This window comes from Notothenia rossii (assembly GCF_949606895.1).
Source record: "Notothenia rossii genome assembly, chromosome: 6".
Classification (NCBI taxonomy): Eukaryota; Metazoa; Chordata; class Actinopteri; order Perciformes; family Nototheniidae; genus Notothenia; species Notothenia rossii.
In genome coordinates, this window is record NC_136909.1 from 12,862,368 (window position 1) to 12,887,240 (window position 24,873).

Sequence of the window (24,873 nt, forward strand, 5' to 3'; positions counted from 1 at the left end):
ATTATTCATTTGATCTACAAAATGTCTGAAAAAGAGTAAAGATAGTCCATGCCAGTTTCCAAAGTTCAAGTTGATGTCTTGTATCCCCCCCTTACTCTTAGTAAGTGGTCAGAAAAGGTTTTTAGTGGCATTAAGAGTAAACTCCTGAAAGGAAGTGTCAAAGCTGTTAATGTAGCATTATGCATATACAGTACATGGCCTGGACATTTTGTTTTTCCTGTGCACACAGCTGAAAGAGGTGGCCCTGAAGAGTGGTAAAGTCCTGCGAGCAGACGTGTGTGTCATCGGAGCAGGTGAGGTCAAAGAGGATGAAATATGTCCCTTTTTAATCCTGTTATCATTATCTACACAGTGACCAAAACAGATGCCAGAACTCCCTTTCTATGTGTGACAGCAGCTGCATATTCAACCTGTGTTCTCTTGTGTGTCTCAGGAAGTATTCCTGCAACCGGCTTCCTGAAACAGGGCGGCATCCACATGGACTCCAGGGGCTTCATCACCGTCAACAAGGTATTGTGTAAAAAGCTTTTAGCCTTCTTGAATAAGCGTTGTCCCATGATGTTAATTTACTCCTCTAAACTGTTTCTCTCAGATGATGCAGACAAGTGCTGATGGGGTCTACGCTGGAGGAGATGTGGTGGTGTTTCCTTTCCCGCCGCGCAACAATAAGAAGGTGAACATCCCTCACTGGCAAATGGCTCATGTACACGGTGAGTGTGTCCTCCTGACTGCATATCAAAGGCTGTAATACTGTTATGATGAATTCTTTAAGACAAGCCTTTAAATGTTTCTTGTTTCTTTCTCTATGCTGACAGGAAGGGCGGCGGCTCTCAGCATGATGGGCAGAGCCGCTGAGATCAAAACTGTGCCTTACTTCTGGTCAGCCATGTTTGGGAAGACACTTCGCTATGCAGGTAAAGAATGAAAGTATTAAGAGTGGTATTATAAGTCAGACATGTTGTAAGAGACCAGAGGTTGAAAAGTAGCTGTGTAGTAACCACACTGCCATCTAGCTGTAAAAATAAAAATGAAGACCTTAAACTGAGAGTTTGAATTGCACCTGTTTTTCTTTTTGCTGTTGACGACAGACACATGTATTTCTTTATTTTAAGGGTATGGTGAAGGATTCGATGATGTCATTATACAAGGTGATCTTGATGAACTGAGATTTGTGGCGTTTTACACCAGGTGCGTACGATTCTTAAATAAACAATAATTGTAGATTTGGTTTCAACTCCTATTGTAGTCTTTAATTGTGATTCCACATCTTATTGTTTTCCTCCCCTGGTCCATCTACAGGAGTGAGGAGGTGGTTGCTGTTGCCAGCATGAACTATGATCCCATTGTGTCCCGAGTGGCAGAGGTCTTAGGATCCGGAAAGACGATTAAGAAACGAGATGTGGAGTAAGTCTCCTTTCAAGACTTAAATCTGTTGCCGGTTACAATAGCTTTTATGTTATTTAGGTTTCTCAGGTTTCACTGTGAAGAAAAGCATGACAAATGTTATCACTCAGACAGGAACACACATGGAGTCGCAGAGCTTGTGACTTCAATCACATGAAAAGTATTATAAAAACGATGGCTACTTCAGTACTGCAGAAAAAAAACACAAGCTGTCATACGTACTATAAAAGTTATCATAGGGAAAGTAGTGTAGACAGAGTTTTGACACTATATATATGTTACCCACTACTTTATTTCAAATAGGAAATGCTGTACTTAGTAGATAGTTGTGTAAAGTTTATAATCTGAAGGAATTGCTGTTAAAACAATAACCACTTTATAACACTGTCAGTCACATATATGAGAAACCTTTTAAAGTGTTCATTAATGTTTCTGTCAACAATTGTCAACCAATACCGGCTAACTAATATTTAGAACTGCATAAAAGTGAGTTGAAATATTTAACCATATATTAATATAATGCTTATAAATTCTAAATTTGGGAGGAATGATTAAACTAAATTGAATTTGAATTTGAACCACTTCAGTCTCTGAGAGCTGACTAAAAGAGGCAATAATTCAAATAATAATTCCCTTATTATTATTGTGACTTTTAAAGGAACTTTATTCATTTGTTATTAAATGTGTATATTATTTGCAAACCTGACCTGTAACAATAAGTGACACCACACTTAATCAAGGTGCAGCATTACTTTTGCATATATTTCTGTCTGTTTGTCGCTGTGTTTTTGGTCTACTATGATTGTAGTGTTCCTCATATCTCCTGTGTCTTTCGTTTCTAATAATGCAAACTCAAAATGTGAAGGATGTTTTCCAAGGCTTGGCAAGTACGGACAAATACGAGCATGCTCTATTTAAAATGTTACCTGATTGATCATATGTAGGGACTTGATAAATGTGTGTGTGTGTGTGTGTGTGTGTGTGTGTGTGTGTGTGTGTGTGTGTGTGTGTGTGTGTGTGTGTGTGTGTGTGTGTGTGTGTGTGTGTGTGTGTGTGTGTGTGTGTGTGTGTGTGTGTGTGTGTGTGTGTGTGTGTGTGTCGGTTGCTTTTGATGGTTTGCAGGACTGGAGACATTTCTTGGCTGACTGACAAAGGCTCTCAATGACTTCACATCTGAAGGACTGGAGACTTCACTATGGACACTAATGGTGTTGATGAGACACTGAGCAGCTATCTCAGTATGGACACACTTATAAATACACACACACACACACACACACACACACACACACACACACACACACACATATATACAGGGGACAGGACCGTGTCTGTTGGAGACACACTTCCCTGAGGACGACACTGAAACCTGCTTTTGTTCCTGAGAGACACTTTAACGTGACAGATGGAGCCTACACTGTCTGAAGACACTGGATCGCTGTGTTGGCTCCTTTTTGACGATGCTGTAACGTTTCACAAACAAATCAATATTGGATTCGGCCTCTGGGCTGATGCAAGATGTAACTACTTCTACACTTTGTTTATAAGAAGCCAGGGACGGGCATTGGCATTGTTTTGTACAAATAACATTGTATATAGCTGTAATCATGAATGCACTGTAACAAACTAAGGGCATACCATTTTAACTGAATTTTCTAAGTTTGAAATAAAAGTGTTGGCTGTGTGCTAGCATACAGGCCTTAGATCTGCATGCTATAGTTTACTATAACAAGAGTTTAACAAGAATCCCCTAAACAGAGATGTTCCATCTAGTTGCAACAGCAAAATAAAGCTCAAATGTGCTAAAAATGTGCTCCATAAAAACCCTGAATGCAGCTTTAACAGACTCACTAACTCACACTGCTTTCATTCAAAATGAATGATAATCTTTAGGTTCACAACATCCTTTATTGGTTTCCTTGCTACTGTAGTAACTTGCACAAATGACATTTAAATAATCATCATACTTTGATCACATAGTAGTGCTTGCACCATAGATGAATGTACTTTATAGAGAATCTCCCCTTCAGCAAATCCAATAGTAGTTGTTTTTATAGCAGCATGTCTACTGGGATATTCTTTGTTACTTACTCAGGGAACTGAGGATTGTTGTCTTACAAAATAAGCAGACGTGAATGTGTTGCTTTTCCCCCCAGTTATTGTAATGTAATATTCAGTCAGAGCTGCTTGTGATGGGTGTGAAGCGGATGGGTGATTACATCCTGCTGTGCTGATGTAATACTTGTCAACTCAGCGTTTTCAAAGCGTCGTTCTTCCTACAGTGAAAACTGGAAGGCCATTTTTATAACTTTTAAATAAAAGTCTTCCAACTACTCACTGCTTTACAAAACGTTATGTTTCTCCATGTTACTCCACCTGTTGTTCATGTGTACATTATTCACCTTATTATAACCAGGAGAACAGTAAATGGACAGTAGAGTCAAATTCAGTAGAAAATGTTTAATCATTTGATTGTTTGCAGGATTATGAGAATTCAATGACTTTTATCAAAAAACATTCTAGTTTGTTGAGCCACTTTTTCATACAATACAAATACTTTTTCAAAAAACGACACAGAATAGATCAACTTTCACACACAAGTTGTTTCACACATTTCACACGGATGTATGCATACACAAAGATTGTCCTTCATGGTGAGGGTACCTGGGAGTTTTCTAACACACAATACAAACTGACAGTGTTCACAATGATATTGCAAACAGCCCCTAGAGCTTTTTCTAAATTATTTGGGTAAAAGCACCTTAAAGATTATAAATATATCTACTAACACTGGAGTAAAGGCATCGCATGGCATAATGATACAACTAGATTTAGGTTGCACAGATCTATAAAAACATGAAGGGTTCAGTGCTCATTTACATCAAAGAACCTGAATCACAGATCTCCCATGGTAAAACATTACAAAGATAACCGAAGGCTTCACAAATGACCCAACAAAACAAACATCTAACAGTAGGATAGAACAACTTTGGAGTCTTATTGGTAGGAAAATATTTGAGAAAATGCCCGACCAAAATGCTCAAGTGTAATCACAGCATTGCTTATTGTAGTATTACTAAGTGCACAACATTATAGTACTTCGTTAAGACACATGACAGACTTCAGGACGGTGCTACATGAGAGCTTAAGTTCACAGAGGGCATCATCAAAAATATCGAATTTACTCTGAAGTAATTCAAAAGGTTTGTAAACATTACCTGCTGTCATCAGCTTTTCATTGTACTAGAAAAATCGAGGAAATATAAATCCATTCACATTATAAAATGTGTTTATATCAAACAACACAATCCCAGCTTTTCCTGTACTGATTAAAAAAAGGCACTTGATCTTTGATCGAAGCTCTTGAGATGACACATGTTGGCAGTGATATCAGGCTACACACTGAGAAGAAACACACCCGATCACCTGGCTGATGATCATCTGTTTAGAAAACGGATTCAGCTTACCCGGGGTCAGAAGTCAGACTCTGCGGCACACTGCTGCAGGTACCAATCATACAGATTCCCCTGTGGAGCAAAATGAACTGGGTCAGATTCAAATGGCTGTTTTTGTTTTTAAATTAAGCAAAAAGCGGTTCGTCTAAAACTATTCATGAAATCTGAATGTAGGTTGTTTTATTACAAGCTAGTCTGCCATTCCTGTGCCGGACTAAACTTGCCTTTCTAAGCACAAGAGATTCACAGGAAATGGTGCAGCATGTAATCCAGCATTACCGATTGTATTTATTTTGTAACTGATATTAACTGAATATTAACATTTTATGGATAGTGTTACAATTATGGTAGTCAACAGTGATCATAAATATAAAACCTAAATAATGAAAAAAAACTGAAAAAATGGACTCAAAACCTTTCTGTAAAGCTGTAGAGTCAGGTTATAGCTTTTGTCTGTGATTTATTAAAAAACCCTTCTGCATTACGCATATTAATTACACATGGTATAACAGCAGCTATTCTTTTTTTACTAAATATGGCACAAACATAAACTCACCTTCTTCGTTTTGACGATATCCTGGATGTAATCGCTGTACTCTGCCATCGTCCTCTTCTCCTTCTTCGTCAGAGTCTTATTCCCTCGGCTGAGAATGAAGAGCATCACAACAATGTTCGCTTAGAATATCAACAATCAACGTCCTCTGGGTGTTTGTGTCTGAGAGAGTGTGTTTATATTTGTTGTGAATCTACTTCAAACCCTTCTTGAAAAAACTGAAAAAGCTTTCTTTATTTAGACATTTCATGTGGTTAGCGTTTCATTCAAAGTATCCTGGTTCCCCTCTGGACAAAATGACATTACATATTATTTACCTGACGCTTTCATCCAAAGTGACTTACATACTGTAGTCTACTTTACTACAAAAGCATCTTGTCCAATTTCCTTTCTGATTTAATCCTTTGTTCTACACAAAATCTGGAGGTCTATCAGAACATCCTTAACCCCAAAATAACTTTCACTTAAACAAAACATAGAAAAATAATTTTAGAAGTTGAACCAAAAGAACTGCTTGCTCTATTTTAAAAGAAAATCCTGATTAGTCAATAATATGAATTGTAATAAAATAGTGTTCGGTCGATTGACTCATCAATAATCAATTATTCTGCTTTTAAGCTATTATTCAACTTGACGTGTGAATATATATGTTTGTATTGAATATTCGTGACACTCACCCTGCAAAATATTTTGCGAGGAAAAGCAGTAGGTAGCAAAAAGCTCCAAAAACGATGACAAATAGTACTTGTCCATCTTCTGGTATCCAGTCCCATAAATACATAATTATTCCCTGAAAGACACAAAGAAAAAACTTTCAGAGAACCAATTAGACTTCAAGAAAAAATAACTAATTATGCAACAAAATTATATATTTTTATTTCAATGTTATTTTTTTCTATAACAAATAGTTACTGTGCGACTCTTACTGTAAAAACGAAGAGGGTCCGAGACGGCCCTTCCCCCAGCAGCTCGTCCAGCTGCACCTGGGAGAAAGTGTTCACGATGAAACTGAGGATGAAGAGGGCGGGGAGGAAGATACCCAGAGCGCCACATAGGAACGAGTGAAGACGGACGCTTTTGTTGTGAGTCACGCCGGCCCTGCGTCCAAACAGAGGAATCTGGTTTTAATATCACATTTTCTGCAGCAGATAACACCGGGTGACTCTTATCTCATCTGTATACACGTGTTGTGGTTTATTTGCTTTCAGATGTCATATTATATCCGGTTATATTGCATTTAACACATATAGCAACCTGTCCTGCTCCAGTCTGCTGCTGATGGTGGAACAAATGAGGTCACAGTCTTTCTCCAGCTGGTCCAGGGTCTTCTGCACGGCCTGGTTGATGGTCTTCTCGATGGTCTCACACACCACATCGATCTGGTTCACACAGCGGCTCGGCTGAACAAGAGAAAAGGCCTCATCAGTTTTTAAATAACGGTACAAACATGTGAGCGGGGTCTGGACAACAGATCCTAAGGGCCCTGTGACTGACAGAGCATTTAGCAGGAAGTGAAGATACTCTTGCTCAGCGAAAATAAATCTGAGGTTGGACGGTGGGCACAAATCTACCGCGCTCCGTGGTTGTAGATCACAGGATGGTGCAGTAATAACTCAGGACTAGGGCTGCTGTAGCCAAAGGTGGCTTATCAAAGGCTATGGTTTACAACCTCCCCCCCCCTCCACTCCCTCGAGGGTTGATAACTCTCTTTGCCATCATATTGCAAAATGAATCACCCTGTTCCAGCCATCGGGAGCCAGCAGGAAACCTGGAGTGGATAATTTACATTTCAGGATAATCAATGTTTGTTGAACCCCCAAGGATAGCGGAGAGCTTTAAATCCAGACCTAAGATCAGACCCGGAGCTGAGGAGGTATGGGGAGAAAAATAATTTAGATCTTATCTCCATAATCATCCAAATATGTTTTAAATTCTTAGAAGGGCACCAAAACATAATATATAATATAATTACTAAACCTAACCTTTTGTGGGTTGGGGATGTATATCGTAGGCATGTCAAAACCACATTTGTTGAGACCTGGACGGCGACACAGCTCCTGGACTATCTGCATCATCACCCTCTGCAGAAATAAACAAATAGAAGTTATATTTTTAGAATCAACCTTATTTTGGCTACAAGATTGTAGCCAAATAGAAATGAAAAAGGCCATACTTAAGTGAAGGTACCTGTCTGTCTGTGTCCTTCCCAGCTTCATCTGCCTTGCTGAGGTAGAACCGCAGTTTGTCTCCACTTGTCTCACTCAGCTTCTCCACTATGTTGAGTGTGCGTTTGCAAAGCGCCTGGCCCATTGGGTCGAAGAACACGAATACCAAGTCGGCCTGTTCTCCTGCATAAAGATAAAAACAAACTTCCATTAGATCAGTGCTTCTCAAAGTGTGGTCCGCGGATCACTGGTGGTCCGTGAGCGCCCCCTAGTGGTCTGTTAGTATATCGGTAACATTTCACATTTTAAATAAATAAATACATTTAAGTCTTCCGCACTCTCGTGGGAATATCTCCGCAATGGAGCGAGCTTAAGTTTCATGCATGATATAGCCCAGGGCCACACCTACGTCACACATGTTGACGTGACGTAGTTTGTACCATTTTCAGGCCATTTGTAATCTGTTCTAGAAAACGATGTGTTTTTGGATATTTGTGGAGTTAGGTGGTCCGCGAGTGTGAAAAAGTTTGAGAAACACTGCATTAGAGGAACACACACACATTGAGATTGTACATTGAAACTGCTGCAAAGACATACCCAACCACGTAATGGCGGCATTGACATCAAAAGGGTAGACCATGTCTCCGTCCACCAGACCTGGCGTGTCCACAAATGTCACCAGACTGAACTTCTTCTGCTTGGAGGAGGAGATCTCAGCAGTCAGGTAGTCCATAGCACCTGGAATAAAACAACAATGTATGTGTACAGGTGCTCCCTTCAGGATAAATGTATAGCAACAGATGATAAATACAAGGTCTCTTCAGGAAGCCGTCACCTCTAATGACCATATTGTTATCTGCCAGTGGAAGCCGCAGTGCGGTCAATACTTGGAAACCCGAGGAAGGCCAATGACGTTAAAGATCAAGAAGAACGCACGTTTGAAATTGCAAGAATGGGCATTTGCGATGATATGGCAAAAAAGTACAGGGTGATTTAGAAAAATATTATTATAAGCACTTTTTAAAAGAAAAATGCATCAATACATTCTGGTTAAAAAGCGGCCACACCCTCACAGATTCATCTTGAATTTTAACACCTGAAAATATTTTCTAGGTCTTATGTTTTCTCATAGTCCCTTCTGCTGAGCGGTCTGTTGTCTTGGTTGCACACAACAGCTCTTCAACTGGCAGCTTTAGTGTGGGGCGTGGGACATAAAGCTAGCCAGTGAAGAACGACTGTGAGGCAACGCGCTGTGTGGGGTTCCCTTACTCCACCACAACCACCACACATGAGTCCCCGTCAAACCCAGACTCTGAGCACCAGAACAGCATCACTATTTAGACACTTTTAATAAAATAAACCCATCCCCCCTCAACACACACACACACACACACACACACACACACTGGCCTGGGATGACACAGAGGCTGTTTGATAGGAAGCGGGCAGGTGTTAACAGTCAGTACAGATCCCATCCTTGTGCTGCAGAGATGCACATTAGCATTCCCTCATGTTTCTCTTACATCAGCATGGCCACAGTATCAATGCATCTGCCTCCTATCACACATCGGGAAGCTAATTCCCACAGTTAATTTTGAGCAATTATTGTTGCACGTAAGGTGACTAGATGCTCTTATACATATATATGCAGATACTATCAAACAGCTTCATGTTTGATCTCTAACAGGTCGATACTTCCCTCAGACATGCATGCACTTCAACATCAGGAATTATGTAAGTCCCTCTGAACCTTTGGCTTAGACGCAGATGTAATCGTCCACTATAGTGGGAGAAAAGTCCTCTGAGACTCCCAAAAGGTGAAAAGGAGAGTGATACTCTCCGATGGGTGCTAAGTTCCTCAAGTGACTGTAACTGAGAAGGCTGCACTGGAGATCCTGCGCAGGAGGAAAAGGGCAAAGGCTGCAATAATGCTGCATCAACCAAGACTAAAAAAGAACTTGTTGGACTAAACAGGTCAAACCATGTCTAGCACAAATACATATAAAGAACATTTGTAAAAGACACAGCCACAAATCTATGTAGTCCAACAATATAGTACTTACATCCCACAATATAGCACTTTAAAAACTATCAATTCACTTGCAGCTCAAAGTCTTGACAACAGGTTGAAAATATAAAGACATAAACACCCCTTTATATAAGTCTAAAACAATATTAAGAAGTCTCTCCTAAGCAAATCCCAAAGAAGATCAAACTGCATAGCATCAGCAGCTATACTCCCACATAAGGAGTGGTGTTTTTCTGATGAGTCATCCTGAGCTGCTGTGACAGGTAAACAAACGCTGATATTTCCAGAGGCGACGTTGAAGTTGAAATAAAAAGCTTGCTGGTATTTCGTTGGTGTTGCTGAGGCTCTGCAGAGTGGAGCTGTTGCTGCTGTGGCGTCTCTTATGGCTGTGACATTTCTCAGCAGCTCCTCCTGACTCCACTGCACTGCTGTCAATGGGGCGTGTGACTCACAAGCCATACAGCGCACCCAGTGAACCTTCACTTTCTACACACTCACCGTCAAACGCATGCACATACATTAGCGCCCTCCCCCCTCTATGCTGATGCTCCCTCTCAGAGAGCAGGCACACCCAGACCTTCTGCACTTCAACATCCAGTGTATTCAGAACAGAGAGTCCAGGCTAATTCTCTTGAAACAATATGCTGCTAATTACGTGTCCTTCTTCAATGCGAGAGTCATCTCTATTCCCATATCTAACAACACAGATGTAAGGAGAATGGGAACTGGGGTGGCATCCGATTATATAAAGAAAACGTAATACGTCAAAGATGTGACTCAGCGATGTTGAGTCATCAAGGTGAAGCTCATAAACTCCACTTGAAATCTCAAAACACACGAGACGACCAGAAACTAGACAAATCAGTGTTACATTTCAAAACGCAGGAATAAACAGACTGATTTCAGTTGATGCTATGGAGTACAACATTTAAATGTGTTGATCTCAAATAGCTACATTTCTCAACCTCTGAATTTGAAATGAGTCCGTAACACACACACTTTAAACATTCCCAGTAGGATACGTGCCACACAGCAGGGCGCTATCTGAACATAAAGGTAACCATCTGTGGCTGCAGCTCATGATAACACCCTGCTCACTGCTCCTAACGCTGCTTCTCCTCCTGATTTTAACTCTTTATCCCCCCTTTGCTGTTTCCTATGACTCCAGCAGAGGGAAAAATCCATAAGAAACACAATCAAATTATATTTTTCCATTGTACACACTAGAAAAGGGATGACATTAATTAGATTTTAGGCGTCATGGAGAGGCAAATGAGAAAGTGTTGTGTACTCAAACTGCAGAACTGGAGTTATCGTTTTGCACAAAAGCAGGAAATATGTTAGTTTCAGTATCAAAGGCTATTAAGGCTAATTCTCCTCACACTCATTTCATAAAAAATGTACTTTACCGTTGTATTATGTGGGATAGGCAGGTGTTTTGATGCCTCTCATTAGAAACAAAGCAGACATTTCTCATTATGATAAGATTAGGAACATAGAAATGCAGCATTGCATATAAACACATAATCAGCACAACCATGGCATTTGTTTTCAATAGTGCATTTGTCAGAAACCCATTAGGAGTTAGTGTTATTGATGCTACACCAAGAGGAAAGGCTTACCTTTGAACTCAAGGATTGGTCGAAAGTGAGGGTAGAGATGAAGCGTTGCATTGCCCTGTGAAAGAGTTAAAAAGAAATGTAAGGAATAAACTGATCCTTGATAAACACAATTTCTTGATTTTTGACTATTTTAAGTCTTTTAAAGTATGTGTTTTTTTTGTGTGTGTGTGTGTGTGTGTGTGTGTGTGTCTGTGTGTCTGTGTGTGTGTGTGTGTGTGTGTGTGTGTGTGTGTGTGTGTGTGTGTGTGTGTGTGTGTGTGTGTGTGTGTGTGTGTGTGTGTGTGTGTGTGTGTGTGTGTGTGTGTGTGTGTGTGTGTGTGTGTGTGTGTCTATACAACTAAGTCCCTCATTGGAGCGAGCAGCATACAGAATGAGAAATCACAAGCGACTGAGGGAGTGTCTCTGTTCGTACAAGCTGACATCAAACGCATCGCTGCATCAACGTTTATGAATAGGAGCAGCTTCACTTCCATCACTGTAGTCATTCAGAAATCACTCGTCCCATAAACCGAGAAGTGCCATATGAATATGAAAACCTGTCACTTAACAAACACTGATATGATCCGGATTCAATTATAAAAGCAGGAAAGCGGAAGCAGCACAACGCTGGTTTTATTTATTGTAGTTCTCTTTTTGATAATCAGTTGGCACTTGGCTTTTCAGCCGGTCTTATACACATGAAGCTCTTCTGTACGAGAGCTCTTCATGCCGTTCTTACCGTCAATGATTCTCTTTTTCGACCACTTGTGACGAATGTGAATCCCTGAGTTTCGATAGCGACGCCAGCTTTCTGTATGTGCTCCTCAGCGTACCTGAAATGACATCAAGAGGCATCAAAAACTATTATCTTTAATGTTGCATTTATAAGTAAGTACACAGGACCTTATGCAACAACACTGTATTCCTACATTCCTACATTTTGTTGATTATTGTTTCGATAAGTATTTTAATTAATGATTAATAGTTACGCTTTAAATGTGAATAGATTGTGAATCTTAATCATTACTCAGCAATGAACAAATTGTCATGTAAATATTATGTTATCCATAATAGTGACAACTATTTTCAGGGAGAAATCTATTATTTTCCCAACCAACCAAATGCTGTAACTTAAAGAGAAATTAACCAATTTAACAGCACCTCTGAAAATCGAGAGAGAGAACTTATTTAATATTTCCATTTGTGTTTAACTCTTTAACACAAATCAACAACTTCATGCTAAGAACACCGACTGCCCCAGAGGAGGTCCTCCCTAAAAGCTTCAAAATATGTGAGGTCAGCGGCTCCAGGCATGATTGACAACTGTGCTCTTTATGGAGTTTGTTCAAAACACATTCCTGCATCAGCTTAGTGGAACATTTTAGATACAACATGAGTTTTTCAGCACCTCACGGACACTAGAGTAGGGCCTCTGTGGTGTTTTTAAATGTAGAGCAAAAAGGGTAAGTCATTATTAAAATGGTGAATCAATTGGCGACAATGTTTTTTTCATTAATGGAATCACTTTTTTAAACCTATTATTATTACTAGTTTATGAGGATTTTGCCTTGAGCTCTGGGAATATGTGAAGGACATTTTTTTATATTTAGAAAAGTTTTAAGACAAACTGATTAAATAGAAAAGAAAACAGAAGGTTAATTGACAAAGAAAATAATCTAACAACCCTTACTATAACATATATATTTGGCTATAGCGTTATTAGTGTGGTTTTGAGTTTTATCAGACCATTGTGGGAAATGTTGCTATCAAAGAGCCAGACTCAAAATATTGAATACACAGCACTTACTGTGATAACATAGCTGTATTGATCAGTTGTATAATCAAAGAATAGACATTTCCATCTGGTTATTCTACTACAAATTAGTATAGACATTTATAAAATAAAACAAGTACTACATCACAAGTATTATATTTTATGGAGACATTACAAAAATGTGAACCTTAATGCTCATTTTCAATTTAGAATAAGCTCAGGGGAAATAAAACGATAACAAATAGTGAAGTAAGGTCATCGCTTTATTTTGTATTTAAGGTTTTCTGAGGACTTATTCCTATAAACCATATCATGCATTACCAGTTAATGAAAGAGCTCTTCCCTGCAGAGTGGTTCCCCATTATCATCACAATGATCTTCTTTCTGGGAGGCAGGAGCCGAACTCCGAGACTGCTGGCTATCTTCACCAGGCCTGAGGACACGAGGACACACACACACACACACACACACACACACACACACACACACACACACACACACACACACACACACACACACACACACACACACACACACACACACACACACACACACACACACACACACACACACACACACACACACACACACACACACACACACACACACACACACACACACACACACACACACACACACACACACACACACACACACACACACACACACACAGGTGTTATTACAGTCGTTTCATCTCAATGTAATGTGTGTGTTGGAACAGGGTGATCCTGAAAAAGCAATAACCTCTCCTGATAAAGAAAGGCTCAAGAACATTCAACGTGGCAGAAGGCTTTTACAAACTATAATGCTATATTAACTAAGGCAGGACACATACTGGACATCTCCTTGAAGTGCTGTAAGAGCAAAGTCTTCACACAGATAGTATACTTAGGTGTAAAAGTCTGAATAATTACAGTGCGAAAAATCTGCAGCTAAGTTATAACAGCAAAATATAAACTTTGTCATCAGTATCAAAAGTTAATTTAATGCAGTGAAAATATTCCCACTCAGTCCTGTTATATTATAGCCTATAAGCTGTTTTTGCAAGAATAATACCGCTCTATTTATGTGTACCATATGTTGCATTTTACTATTGTAGATGTTTAAGGTTGTGCTAGTTTAACCCCTTTATATACTGTTTGCTGATTTAATCTACAGCGATGCACCATATTATATAACAGCATCATGGTGGTATGATGTCTTTCCTGTGAGATCCACACATCTCTAAAAAGTCAAAGTTATGTAAACTCAGAAAAACAGCACTGTGTGTAGCTTAAGTAGTTTATCTAATTTAAGAAGTAAGATAATTGTATGAAAACGTTAAGGAATACATCATCCAGTTTTTCACAAAAATTTAAAAAATGTGGGGAAGCATGGTTTACTGGACAAGGGGATGTAAAACTTACTATGCCTCTGACATGTATTAAAGTAGGAGTGTAAAGTTTAATTAAATACAAATATTTAAGTAAAGTATTCCCACAAGCTGTATTTAGGTAAATTACCAGATCAGTTAACAGAGTTCTGTTGTTGAAGACTAAACAGTTTTGCAAATATGTACCAGGAGGACCTTGAAAAGAAACGCCTGGGCTGCACCCTTGTTATCTATCTCCACAGTACATTTCAGGAGGGGCTGTTTACGTTAAGGCCCACTTCCTCTCCGTTTAAAACACAAATATAACGATGAAACCTGACTGTGTGTGTGCGGTATTCAGACAGGTTGCAGTCGGAAAGGCGTTGCCCTTAAAGGAGCTGCAGAGGAGCCAGTGTTCAATGTCATGTGTTTGACACTGGCTGACAGCTGCAGCACACACAAGTTCCTTTGTATTCACCCAGCAGCGTTTATGTTTTACATTCAATACAAACTTAAGACCCACCTTGCACTAAGTTACCTAACTTTAAACTATGCGTGCTTGGACCTGCTTCACGGTCCTAACTTCGCTTTAACGTTGACGCATTATTCCCCGTTATTGAGTATTTACCGTTTTCGCTGTCGACATATAAAGTGTGGCATTCTTTCAGTATCTTCTCACTCGGTATGGTGATCGCAGACTCCAGAGGGTTTGCAACAGACCGGGGCTTTCTACCCGACATTATGAACTCAGTCTGCAGAATCTCTGCTCTTCCCTTCACCGGTCCGCCAGGGGAAGAGTTTCAGTGTTACGCCGCCAGGGGAAGAGTTTCAGTGTGACACCTGGACTGTGTGGGGATGGTGGGGATACAGCGCAGTGCTGCGGTCAGACAGTGGCAGGACACCGAGGACAAATGCAACAGGTTTAACTTTAATATCTTTACACCCTTTGTTTTTAAACGTATTTGATCAAAAGTCAATATTTTTCTTTTCTTTTTTAATGTTAAAATGTTTTTGTTTTTTTATATTTTCTTTTTATAATTGTTATATTTTTGACTTCTTACAACTTATTTTCAAATGTTGTTTATGTTTGCGCCAACAAACATTTTGAACATTTGCTCACTGAAAATGTCAAATTCAATTTGAACATTTAAATCAACAACATTTGGGGACCACATTTTAATGAAATTAAAAATACTACTTTATTATAAACCTTTCAGAGAACACAGATATTTTGGGTACTTAAAAAGTCAATATATTCCTAATTAACTGAACACTTTCTGGTTTGTATTACACCCAAGTTAGGTTTTATTTGGAATGAGGGATTCCAGCTATGAATAATACACTTTCCCTCGACCTTCTGAGTTGTGTCTGCTGTCTGTGGAGCCACTCCGGGATCCGTCTGAGAATTAAATAATCTCCACACAAGCTGCACACACAACTAAATAGTACATTTCAGGAAAATAGCAGTAGTAGGAATAGTCAATGTGTTCATTCTTACTTGAGGTGCATTTCGCTTTCAGGCTCAAGTGGCAAGACTGGTTTGAACAAATTCTTAGAGGCTCTTGCAGGATTAAAAGTTTTTCCCGGATAAACTACTCAACCTTTTGGGGTCGTGTGTAGAACAGCATGCCCTTAAAAAGCCCCGTAGTGATTACAGGCTGAAGCAGCAGCAGTAGTTATTCAACCCTTGTGATGTGATATGAAAGATTATAAACAGACACGCATTCATGTTTATAGATAAATCCATGTTTTTCTTTTTCTTTTTTCTTACATTTTCAATTGACTTGACAATGGAGTTGGACTCTTAAATGCACATTCTGTATATTCTGGTCTTACAATCAAAACAATAACAAAAGAGAGTATAGTGGCATGTTCAAGGGGATCAAAAGAGACCATATCAGTGCACGGTTAAAATGTCATAAAAACGTATAAAAAAGGTATGCCAAACATGGCGCAGACTGAAGGGAATAAATCACAATAACCTGAGTCTAAATGAGGCCTGAATGAATTGGACCTTTACCTTACTTAAAACTATGGATTTCTCTAGGTTGGAAAATGGTTTGAAAAGTGTCCTAAGAGAACACACCACAACAGCATTTAGTAAAGGTCAAGATGTTTTAGATATTTAATGTTATAATACCTTTTTAAAAAAGGCTTTATATGCCCTATACATACATTTTCAAATATGATAAGAGAAATTCCAAGATACTCAAAACTATTATCTAGTGCTACAGAAAATACTACTTCCAGGCAGGTGCATACATTTAAATGTAGTCCAGTATGCTGATCATAATATTTTCTGGCACCTGAATGGAGAACATGGGATCATGTCTGTAATATGACATATGTAATGAGGGTTGTGCAATAGGTCGCCATTGTCAGTATGTGTGCCTGTGTATTGTGTTTGTTCAAACGGTGTATGACTGATGATATGTGTATGTCTCTTAATGTCTACTATGTTTGTATATGTACATGTATGCGGAACTGCAGGACGGAGTCCAGAACTAATTTCCTTACGGGGACAATAAAGTATATCGTATCGTATCGTAATAGGAAAGGGTTGTCTTTAGGTGTCCCATTCATTTAGACATAAGGGATGATTTAATTTTTGTATTTGGGTCAGTGATCCCTCTTTTAGCCTCAGGAGCATTTGGGCATGTGCTTTAAGAGTTAAAAGGTTCCCCCCTGCAGCTGATATTTGCTACCCTAACAATAGGCAGCCATTATCTTACTCAACTGAAGTGGAAACATTATAAATGGTCCATTGAAACACTATACAGAAACTTCCAAAATGAACTTCAATGAGGAATCTGAAGAATCAAAGAAAGAGGTGAGTAGAAACCCAAACTCGGCAACCTTTTAATGCCTCAGAACTTCAGAAGGCTGCAATGGAAATGTGTGCTTTGTTTTGAACTTAGTGTTTACCTTCAAGACATCCAAAGTCCTTATGTTATCGACTGCGTGGGGAGCATGTGGGAAGGTTTGTAAGAGTATTGGCATTTATTGTTTTGTATTTGTAAAATAAAAGGCTAATACTATATTCCGAAAAAAAATTGGCTCTAATTTTTCGACTGATACAATTGTCAGTATACTTTTCGAACCGGTTGGTAAGGTATGTCAGCAACTAATACCTGTGTGATTTAATGAACGATACTTGTACTGTATCTTGTGGTTCAACAGTGTTTGCTTTAAATGTCAAGTGTAAAGTGAAGACACATTACATTAATTGTTAGACTTATTGGATGATAGACAAATGAATAATCAGTGCACAAATCAAAGTGAGGAATGTAAAATACACCTGTAAATAAATGTAGGCTAAAATGTATGTGTTGCCATTTTCTAATGACTCTCTATTACGGGTTTATAAATTGTATATCTAATTCTTCATGAAGGGTAATAAATCATATACAATTTAAATGCATTAGTGATCTGTTGATCTATTAAATCTACATGTATGCAGAGAGGGTCCTTTTGTATTTGGCAGTAATGTAATGTAATAAATGCTTCATGATGCTTCAAGTTTCCTGTTGGAGGAGGATGAACACCAGCCCCAGTAATGTTTACACAAAATTGCAACCCAAAACATGTTAATTTTAATCAACTTTTAACACTGCATAATGAAGCTTGTAATGGGCCTATTTGTATCCATCTTGCAGAATTAAAGGTAAAAAGAGTATCATACTGACCACATAAATATAAAACAATACGGTTGACTGTCTTCTCAACCCCTTGACCCTTTTAAAGTTTTAACTTTTTAGCTTTCAGACATCTTTAAGATGCTGCAGATGTTCACATCCCTGCTCTTCATGATGTCTGAGACATACAGCAGGAAGAGTCACTACTGCTGATGTTGAACATAATGCTGTTTTTAAACATAACTGTAGTTCAGATTACATATAGCCTATGGATTCAACATCTCTATGACCATGTGTTTCACTTTCTGAACTTTTAGAATTTATTGTAAAAAGAAGAGTTTATAATAATTATAAAGTTGGATAATGATTTAACAGTGTGGCTGTCATGAGGCAGCCCGACTCTCAGCCTCCTCCACTGCTGTTTGTAGGCTGAAGCAGCACGGATGGATGCTGTTATAATAACTTTGTAACTTTTCATTGTATTCTTTTCTGGGAAACATTCTTTTTGTCACAGTTGGATAGAGATGTAGTCTACTGAGGGGGTAAAAGCATTTGAAGAACACATTTGTGATGCAGCTGGTTCTACACTGCACTGCTGTGAAATCCTGATAGACACGGATTAATAGAGCCGATTCTCCTCACTTCACTGTGACTTCATGACAACAGATCACTTGTATCTTCCTTATGATAAATCCATCCTCCCGTCATTCAAGCTTCCTTTTGAGAGCAAACTCCTCTCATGAAGGATGCACAAACGAGAAACCACATCGGACTTTGAGCAAAAAATCGGCGACAAAATGCCAAAAGAATTTACGGATGAATTTGAGCCTCTGCTTATTAGAGATTCCAGTGAAAAAAAACAACCAAAGGTATGTGGAATATGAAAAAAAATAAATCAAAAACAGTCTCTACTGAGACGTCGAAATTAAAGTTGTTAATGATGTAAATATATGTTTTGTATTGCAGCTCCCAAACAGATCACTTGTGTTGGCTGCATGTGCTGCCTGTATAGGGGGAACCTTTCAGTTTGGATATAATATCTCTATCATCAATGCACCCACAGCGGTAATAACCCCACTGTGTCACCACATTTACTGCAGTATTTATGCACATTTGTCTGTACTCATGCTAAATGGGCTACTTTGTTATTTTAATTCATTCTGAACATCCATGTTTCTCTTTTTATCTTCAGGATGTGCATAATTTCATCAACCAAACCTGGAATGAGCGTTACCAAACTGGCATACCAAAAAATGTTATCACCCTGCTTTGGTCCACTATTGTGTCTATATTCACCATAGGGGGGCTGTTAGGAGTGACAGTCGGTGGGACACTCTCTGTGAAGCTTGGAAGGTATGGCATATCTTTTGCAATATTTTTATTTTGTCCATATTGTTTTTAACATTAATGTCATAATATCATATTGCGTTTCCAGGAAAGGGACACTGTTAGCAAATAATGCATTTGCAATAATCGCTGCTCTGCTGATGGGTCTGAGTTACCCCATAGGATATTTTGAATTACTCATCATCGGACGTTTTATCACTGGATTAAATGCAGGTAAATCATTCAGAAATACATCTAGAGAGTGTGTTCACCAGTGTATTCAGTGATTGGATTTAATTTTGCATTTCAAACCTCATAAATATAGCTTTAATCACATATTTTATTTTCACAGGCATTGGTCTTTGTGTTCAAGCTCTGTACCTGGGGGAAATAGCTCCGACTGCATTTCGTGGGGCCATGGGAATGGGAACCTCTATTTCCATCACTTTAGGGCTCTTAGCTGGACAAGTGGTTGGTCTCAAGTAAGTAAATGCTATATTAAGGCTACAAACAACTCATTTCATTTTAGAATAATCTGCCAATCATTAAAGGTGGGGTAGGTAATTTTGAAGAAACCAGCTCGAGTGCGCTAGAATTTGAAAATACCCAACCGGAAAAAATCTACCACTTCCTTACAGAGCCCCTCCTCCAACACACACGAACATGCAAATGACCAATGAGCAGTGGCGACTGGTCTTTAGGGGCAGGTGGGGCACTGCACCTAGTGTCAGCAGAAAGTATTAAATATTTTTTTTTTCTATAAAATATATTTTAAGATCATGTTTAATCATCTGATTCGTCTGTACATTGCTGTTTTAGTCTGTGTTCTTCTAATTAGTGTCTACAGTGCAGGGGCGGACTGGGAGGAAAAAGTGGCCCGGGGATTAATTGACAGACAGGCCCACTTAATGCGCGACATGTATCGGCCGGCCGACGACAAAAGTATGTTACTTAACAAAAAATCCTATGCATTTATTGTTATTTTTGACCATTATTCATATAGTAATCACATTACCTGAGCCCTGAGTTGCCTATAGCAAAATAGTTACAGCATATATTTAGTTATTTTAATGTTAACAGATCATTGATGCAATAACATTTGGACCCAATTTGCCTGACTTGACGCATGGAATAAAACATGGGCGTAGGAAGTATCCTCAATGTGGATGAGACAATTTAACAGGGGGTGTGGGCAGGTGGTGGACCTCACCTCCTCTAGGGGGGTCCGGGAAGATTTTTTTTTAAATGTTGAAGTTAAATGCATCAATCTGGTGCACTTTGAGAGCAAAATTACTGTTACAATACTGTATACACAAACTATACAAAAACGCCTTTACGCTTTGGAGCTTGTTTATCCATCTTTAAGCAACTGCCAGCTAGGTCAGTCACTCACTCCTGATCGTTCACTGCGCAGTGACAGCTGCTACGGGCCTGATGTGTGAAAGTGAAACTATCTGATAGATAGAACATTCATAGGTTCATTCATTTTTGGCCCTCCGGCCCACGCATAGCACTGGCCCACCGGAAAGACTCCCGGTATTCCCAATGGCCAGTCCGCCCCTGCTACAGTGTATGCCTATTGAGCTGTTTTGAGCCATGTGGGACAAAACCATGGATGTATAATAAGAACAAAACCCGATCATGCCCCTCCCTCTCACTGTCTAAGTGAATGCAAAAAAATAATGACAATAATAAATGACCATAGGGGCACTGAGCTGCCATCCCCACCATACGTCATCTCACATAATTCAGAGCTGATTGGCTGTAAGTACGTGTGCCGCGAAAAATGTGGTGTGTGAAGAGGAGACGAGAGAGGTGCAGTGACGCGTCCTAAAACCCGGAAGTAAGCTGCGCATGGCTTCCCTCGACAAAAAAGAAATGAGATTTCTCCATAGGATTTTAGAAAATAGCTCGAAATAAGATCTGTGGGAAACGTACCTGTCGGATAATATCCACATGTCTACCCTACTTTTATAATTTTTGAATCATAAATCTATCGATTAGATTTATGATTCGACTTTTGAAACTACAAGAAGATAAGGAGGGCTTTTACAAAAAAGTAATAGAGATTTTTGTCCAGAAGGATAGGCAAATAGACTTCATCTTCAAGTCAAGGTAAGACCGCAATTTTATTGAAAATGAGATCTTACTAAGAGAGAACAATTCAATATTTAGATGATTAAATTACATTTTTTGGGTATCCTTTTGTTGAACTGTCTGTTTAAAATTAACCGACGCATCAGACAAAAACAGCTTCTGACTCTTCAGGTTTACAAATATTATATTTTGATTTAGGTCAAAATATAATATTTGTAAACCTGAAGAGTCAGTGCTAGTGCCTCACCAGCCATGAACCTCACTGCATGTCACTGCAGAAGCTATATAGACATCTACGTGTTTCGTGCCCCACCACACGAAACACGTAGATGTTTTACATATAAAAACGCCACTGCCAATGAGGGCACGAGATAAGTTTGTGCACAGATGGAAGGCTGACAGGCAGGTAGGCCATCCAGTTATTTTAGCCGGGCCGGCTCAGATGATTGGTCGTGCTTTTTACAGCGCCACGGCTTCCACAGATGAATTTTTTTAATGGATTTTATGGAAGCACTTAAGATATTCATTGCTATTGGGATGTTAAGAGCATTCCATGGAATATAACAAAAAGTGCATCCCGAGCCGGTTTCTCAAACTTACCTACCCCAAAATGTCAATAAATAGTGAAAAAATATCCATCCGAGTTTCTCAAAATTCTGAATGATGTCTTCAACTGTTTTACAGTCCAAGGCTCAGAGATGTTCTGGTAACTATAAGATAAAACAGAGTGAGAAAAATAAATCTCCATTTCTGAGAAGCTTAAAATAGCAGTGTGTGCCGTTTTGGATGAACAAACATGTATTAATTATCAAAAAAGTAGATCTTTGTTGATTTACTTTTTGTTAACTAATAATTGAAGTGCTAATGGATATATTTGATTTTTACATTAAATAATAATATCTCTCACATCTTTGTTCCCTTTTGCCATCTTTGTTCTGTATACCAGGCTTAATGGAAAAAGACAACACTTTAAAAGAAAAAGAGATAAATGCTATACTGTGTTTTTGTTTAGACATGTCTGTGTGATTTCCCAGAGAGCTCCTGGGTAAAAAAGACTACTGGCCCATCCTGCTCGCCACCACATGTGTCCCAGCCTTCCTGCAGCTCCTGATCCTGCCCTGGTTCCCCGAGAGCCCGCGCTACCTGCTCATCGACAAAGGAGATAGTGAAGGATGCAAGAAAGGTAAACTTGCTCTGAAACTACTGTACAGATGCTTTCATTTCCAAATCTGTGTGATTGTTTCTCTTGACCACCGAGAAGATCATAGCGCACATGATAGCATGGTTGAAATGGTTGAGGGCTCCCTTTTATCTGGAATCACCGGAGGCAGATTTTGTCCTCATGATTTACAGCATGTGATAACATTGTGTTAATGTCACATTAACACATGAAACCTTTTTTAATCAGATTCTCAAAACAATATCCCCTCTAGCCTTGTCAGATGAGAAGAATGGTAAATATGGGGAAAACTTTGATCACCATGCTTGTCATGTGTTTCCCCGTCTGCAGCCCTGAAGCAACTGCACGGTGTATCTCGCTGTGATGGCGAACTTGATGATATCGAGAAGGAGAAGAAAGGTTTGGCAGATTTCAAGGCCAAGACACCCTGGGAGCTCTTATGTGATCGTAGCTTCCGCTTGCAGCTTCTCACCGCGGCGCTGCTCAACGTGGCACAGCAGCTGAACGGCATCAATGCTGTACGTCTATATTATACCTGTTGTTCCTTTAATTGATTTTTCCTGCTACCTCTAACAAGGTTCCTAAAAGATGATGCACTTTTTATTTTATTTTGTTTCCTGTAGATTTACTTCTATGCAAATTACTTGTTCACACAATCTGGTATCTCTGCTGAAAGAATTCCATATGTGACCCTTGGCACTGGTGCCTGTGAACTCGTCACAGCTTTAACATGTGTAAGTATGAGTTTCACACTGTATTTTTATTGTGGGGTTCCTTCTTGCTACAGCAACACAACAGGGTAATAGGTATAGGTGTACAGCCACAAGGGTAAAACAGGCATTTCTAATAAAAGCGTCATGCAAAGGATAAGAGTCAGAGTGCAACTGAAATAGATCAGAGCAGAACACTACAGAGGAAACATTGGAATAAAACATTCAATGGTGAGATTAAAAAATATTGTCGAGCAGGATTTAGCGGAAAACAAAACTACGGAGCCCTGGAGGGATCATAGAGAGAAAAATAAATAAAATTGAGGCCACGAATTACATCTCGTGCGCACGAGTTAATAAAGCGTGGCCTCGTTTTATTTATTTTCCTCTCTATGAACCCTCCAGGGCTCCGTACAAAACTGACGAGTAAAAGGTCAAAGTTAAATTCAAGGAAAGTGTTTGCCTCGAGTGTCTTTGGTCCTGTGACATGCTGTGTGTCTCACAGGGTATCGTCATTGATCGCCTGGGAAGGAAAGTGCTCATCATGGGAGGATACATACTGATGAGCATCTGCTGCATATTATTCACGCTGACGCTCTCTTATCAGGTAACTCATTATAAAACATATTTAGACCATTGTTTTTGGCCATAAATAAGTATGTACTCACTAAACTAATTTCTTCTGTTTGGCTTTATTTCTCACAGAGTGCCAGCCCCATAGTTCCTTACTTGAGCATAGCTAGTGTGTTTGCTTTTATCCTCAGTTTTGGCTTAGGACCAGGTAATACCTTTTTCCTTCATTGAAGTAGTTTCTTAGCAGCTGCTGTTGCACAATGGTTATAACTAACGTGATTTATTTTGGTGTTTCTTCTTCCTTGAAGGTGGTGTGACTAACATCTTGACCACTGAACTCTTCACTCAAGCAACACGCCCTGCAGCCTACATTATCGCAGGGTCCTTGAACTGGTTGAGCTTCTTCTTGATCAGCATGGTCTTCCCTTTTCTTGTGGTAAGCATTCAATAAAGGCCGTCCAATTTAATAATATTTTTCAGATCGATATTTTCTCTGCATGATTATTATGCTAGAAATGATTCACAGTTATGACATTATAGAGATATTTAAAGACATTTTGAGACAGATGAGAACAATGCTGTCACTCAAAATCATCTTTAACTTTGTTTATTGTATGTTTTACCTTTTTTGTCCAATAGAATACACTCAAAAGACGAGTTTAGGGCAGAGAGAGTTATTCTTTAACCAAGATAATATCTGTAACCAATTACTTAAAAGGCGCTGAATTATTTACACCATAATATAATATGTGTTAAATGAATATAATATCAATATTTCACTTTTCAAATATCACGCTAGGCCATACAGGTATATCACAACACAAGTATGTTCATATAACGGTATCTTCTTTTTCAAATGCTATCTCATTATCTGGTCCATTTCAAAGGACGAATTGAAAGTAATAAACTTGGTTCTTTGAGAGATTTGGACTCATTGTGTTATATCCTCTTTTATTTGTACAGGTTTGGCTGGAGCAGTATTGTTTCCTCGTCTTCATGGCCGTCAGCACCTGTATGGCC

General features: G+C 39.1%; 3 protein-coding genes across 4 annotated transcripts in view; 2 read left to right on the forward strand and 1 right to left on the reverse strand.

Moving 5' to 3' along the window:
- Nucleotides 1–3,213, forward strand: part of aifm3 (AIF family member 3) — an 11,896-nt gene extending 8,683 nt beyond the window's left edge. The window contains exons 11-18 of the mRNA XM_079687107.1: nucleotides 102–117; nucleotides 176–293; nucleotides 434–510; nucleotides 593–710; nucleotides 816–914; nucleotides 1,113–1,188; nucleotides 1,300–1,404; nucleotides 2,527–3,213. Of these exons, the coding sequence (XP_079543233.1) occupies nucleotides 102–117; nucleotides 176–293; nucleotides 434–510; nucleotides 593–710; nucleotides 816–914; nucleotides 1,113–1,188; nucleotides 1,300–1,404; nucleotides 2,527–2,569 (652 nt within the window). The 3' untranslated portion in view covers nucleotides 2,570–3,213. The remainder of the gene's footprint in view (nucleotides 1–101; nucleotides 118–175; nucleotides 294–433; nucleotides 511–592; nucleotides 711–815; nucleotides 915–1,112; nucleotides 1,189–1,299; nucleotides 1,405–2,526) is intronic.
- Nucleotides 3,214–3,849: 636 nt separating this feature from the next.
- On the reverse strand, nucleotides 3,850–15,138 carry LOC307042194 (uncharacterized protein). Of its 2 annotated transcripts, XM_079685934.1 has the most exons (12): nucleotides 14,961–15,138; nucleotides 13,303–13,414; nucleotides 11,947–12,040; nucleotides 11,229–11,283; nucleotides 8,175–8,315; nucleotides 7,600–7,760; nucleotides 7,395–7,493; nucleotides 6,667–6,812; nucleotides 6,339–6,510; nucleotides 6,090–6,202; nucleotides 5,416–5,503; nucleotides 3,850–4,931 (listed from the first exon to the last, which is right to left on the reverse strand). In XM_079685934.1, exons 1-12 carry the CDS (start codon nucleotides 15,070–15,072, stop codon nucleotides 4,878–4,880), a joined length of 1,347 nt encoding a protein of 448 aa, XP_079542060.1. In that variant the 5' UTR covers nucleotides 15,073–15,138; the 3' UTR covers nucleotides 3,850–4,877. The 2 variants fall into 2 exon arrangements, with proteins under 2 accessions (XP_079542060.1, XP_079542061.1); XM_079685935.1 differs by lacking the exons at nucleotides 11,229–11,283; nucleotides 11,947–12,040; nucleotides 13,303–13,414; nucleotides 14,961–15,138 and adding an exon at nucleotides 8,413–9,626.
- Nucleotides 15,139–18,695: 3,557 nt separating this feature from the next.
- Nucleotides 18,696–24,873, forward strand: part of LOC307042951 (solute carrier family 2, facilitated glucose transporter member 11-like) — a gene marked incomplete at its 3' end in the record, with an annotated part of 6,478 nt that continues 300 nt past the window's right edge. Inside the window, exons 1-12 of the mRNA XM_079687108.1 lie at nucleotides 18,696–18,836; nucleotides 18,934–19,032; nucleotides 19,160–19,320; nucleotides 19,403–19,527; nucleotides 19,646–19,775; nucleotides 22,425–22,573; nucleotides 22,901–23,088; nucleotides 23,194–23,304; nucleotides 23,786–23,887; nucleotides 23,986–24,061; nucleotides 24,162–24,289; nucleotides 24,817–24,870. Of these exons, the coding sequence (XP_079543234.1) occupies nucleotides 18,714–18,836; nucleotides 18,934–19,032; nucleotides 19,160–19,320; nucleotides 19,403–19,527; nucleotides 19,646–19,775; nucleotides 22,425–22,573; nucleotides 22,901–23,088; nucleotides 23,194–23,304; nucleotides 23,786–23,887; nucleotides 23,986–24,061; nucleotides 24,162–24,289; nucleotides 24,817–24,870 (1,446 nt within the window). The 5' untranslated portion in view covers nucleotides 18,696–18,713. The remainder of the gene's footprint in view (nucleotides 18,837–18,933; nucleotides 19,033–19,159; nucleotides 19,321–19,402; nucleotides 19,528–19,645; nucleotides 19,776–22,424; nucleotides 22,574–22,900; nucleotides 23,089–23,193; nucleotides 23,305–23,785; nucleotides 23,888–23,985; nucleotides 24,062–24,161; nucleotides 24,290–24,816; nucleotides 24,871–24,873) is intronic.

Excerpts from the sequence above, each read along its gene's own strand:
- LOC307042194 (XM_079685934.1), bottom strand. The coding sequence starts at position 15,072 with ATGTCGGGTAGAAAGCCCCGGTCTGTTGCAAACCCTCTGGAGTCTGCG. Across the intron at positions 6,511-6,666 it reads AGCAGACTGGAGCAGGACAG|GGCCGGCGTGACTCACAACA; the intron begins GTTGCTATATGT and ends GTTTGGACGCAG. Across the intron at positions 4,932-5,415 it reads ATATCGTCAAAACGAAGAAG|GGGAATCTGTATGATTGGTA; the intron begins GTGAGTTTATGT and ends TTTGCTCCACAG.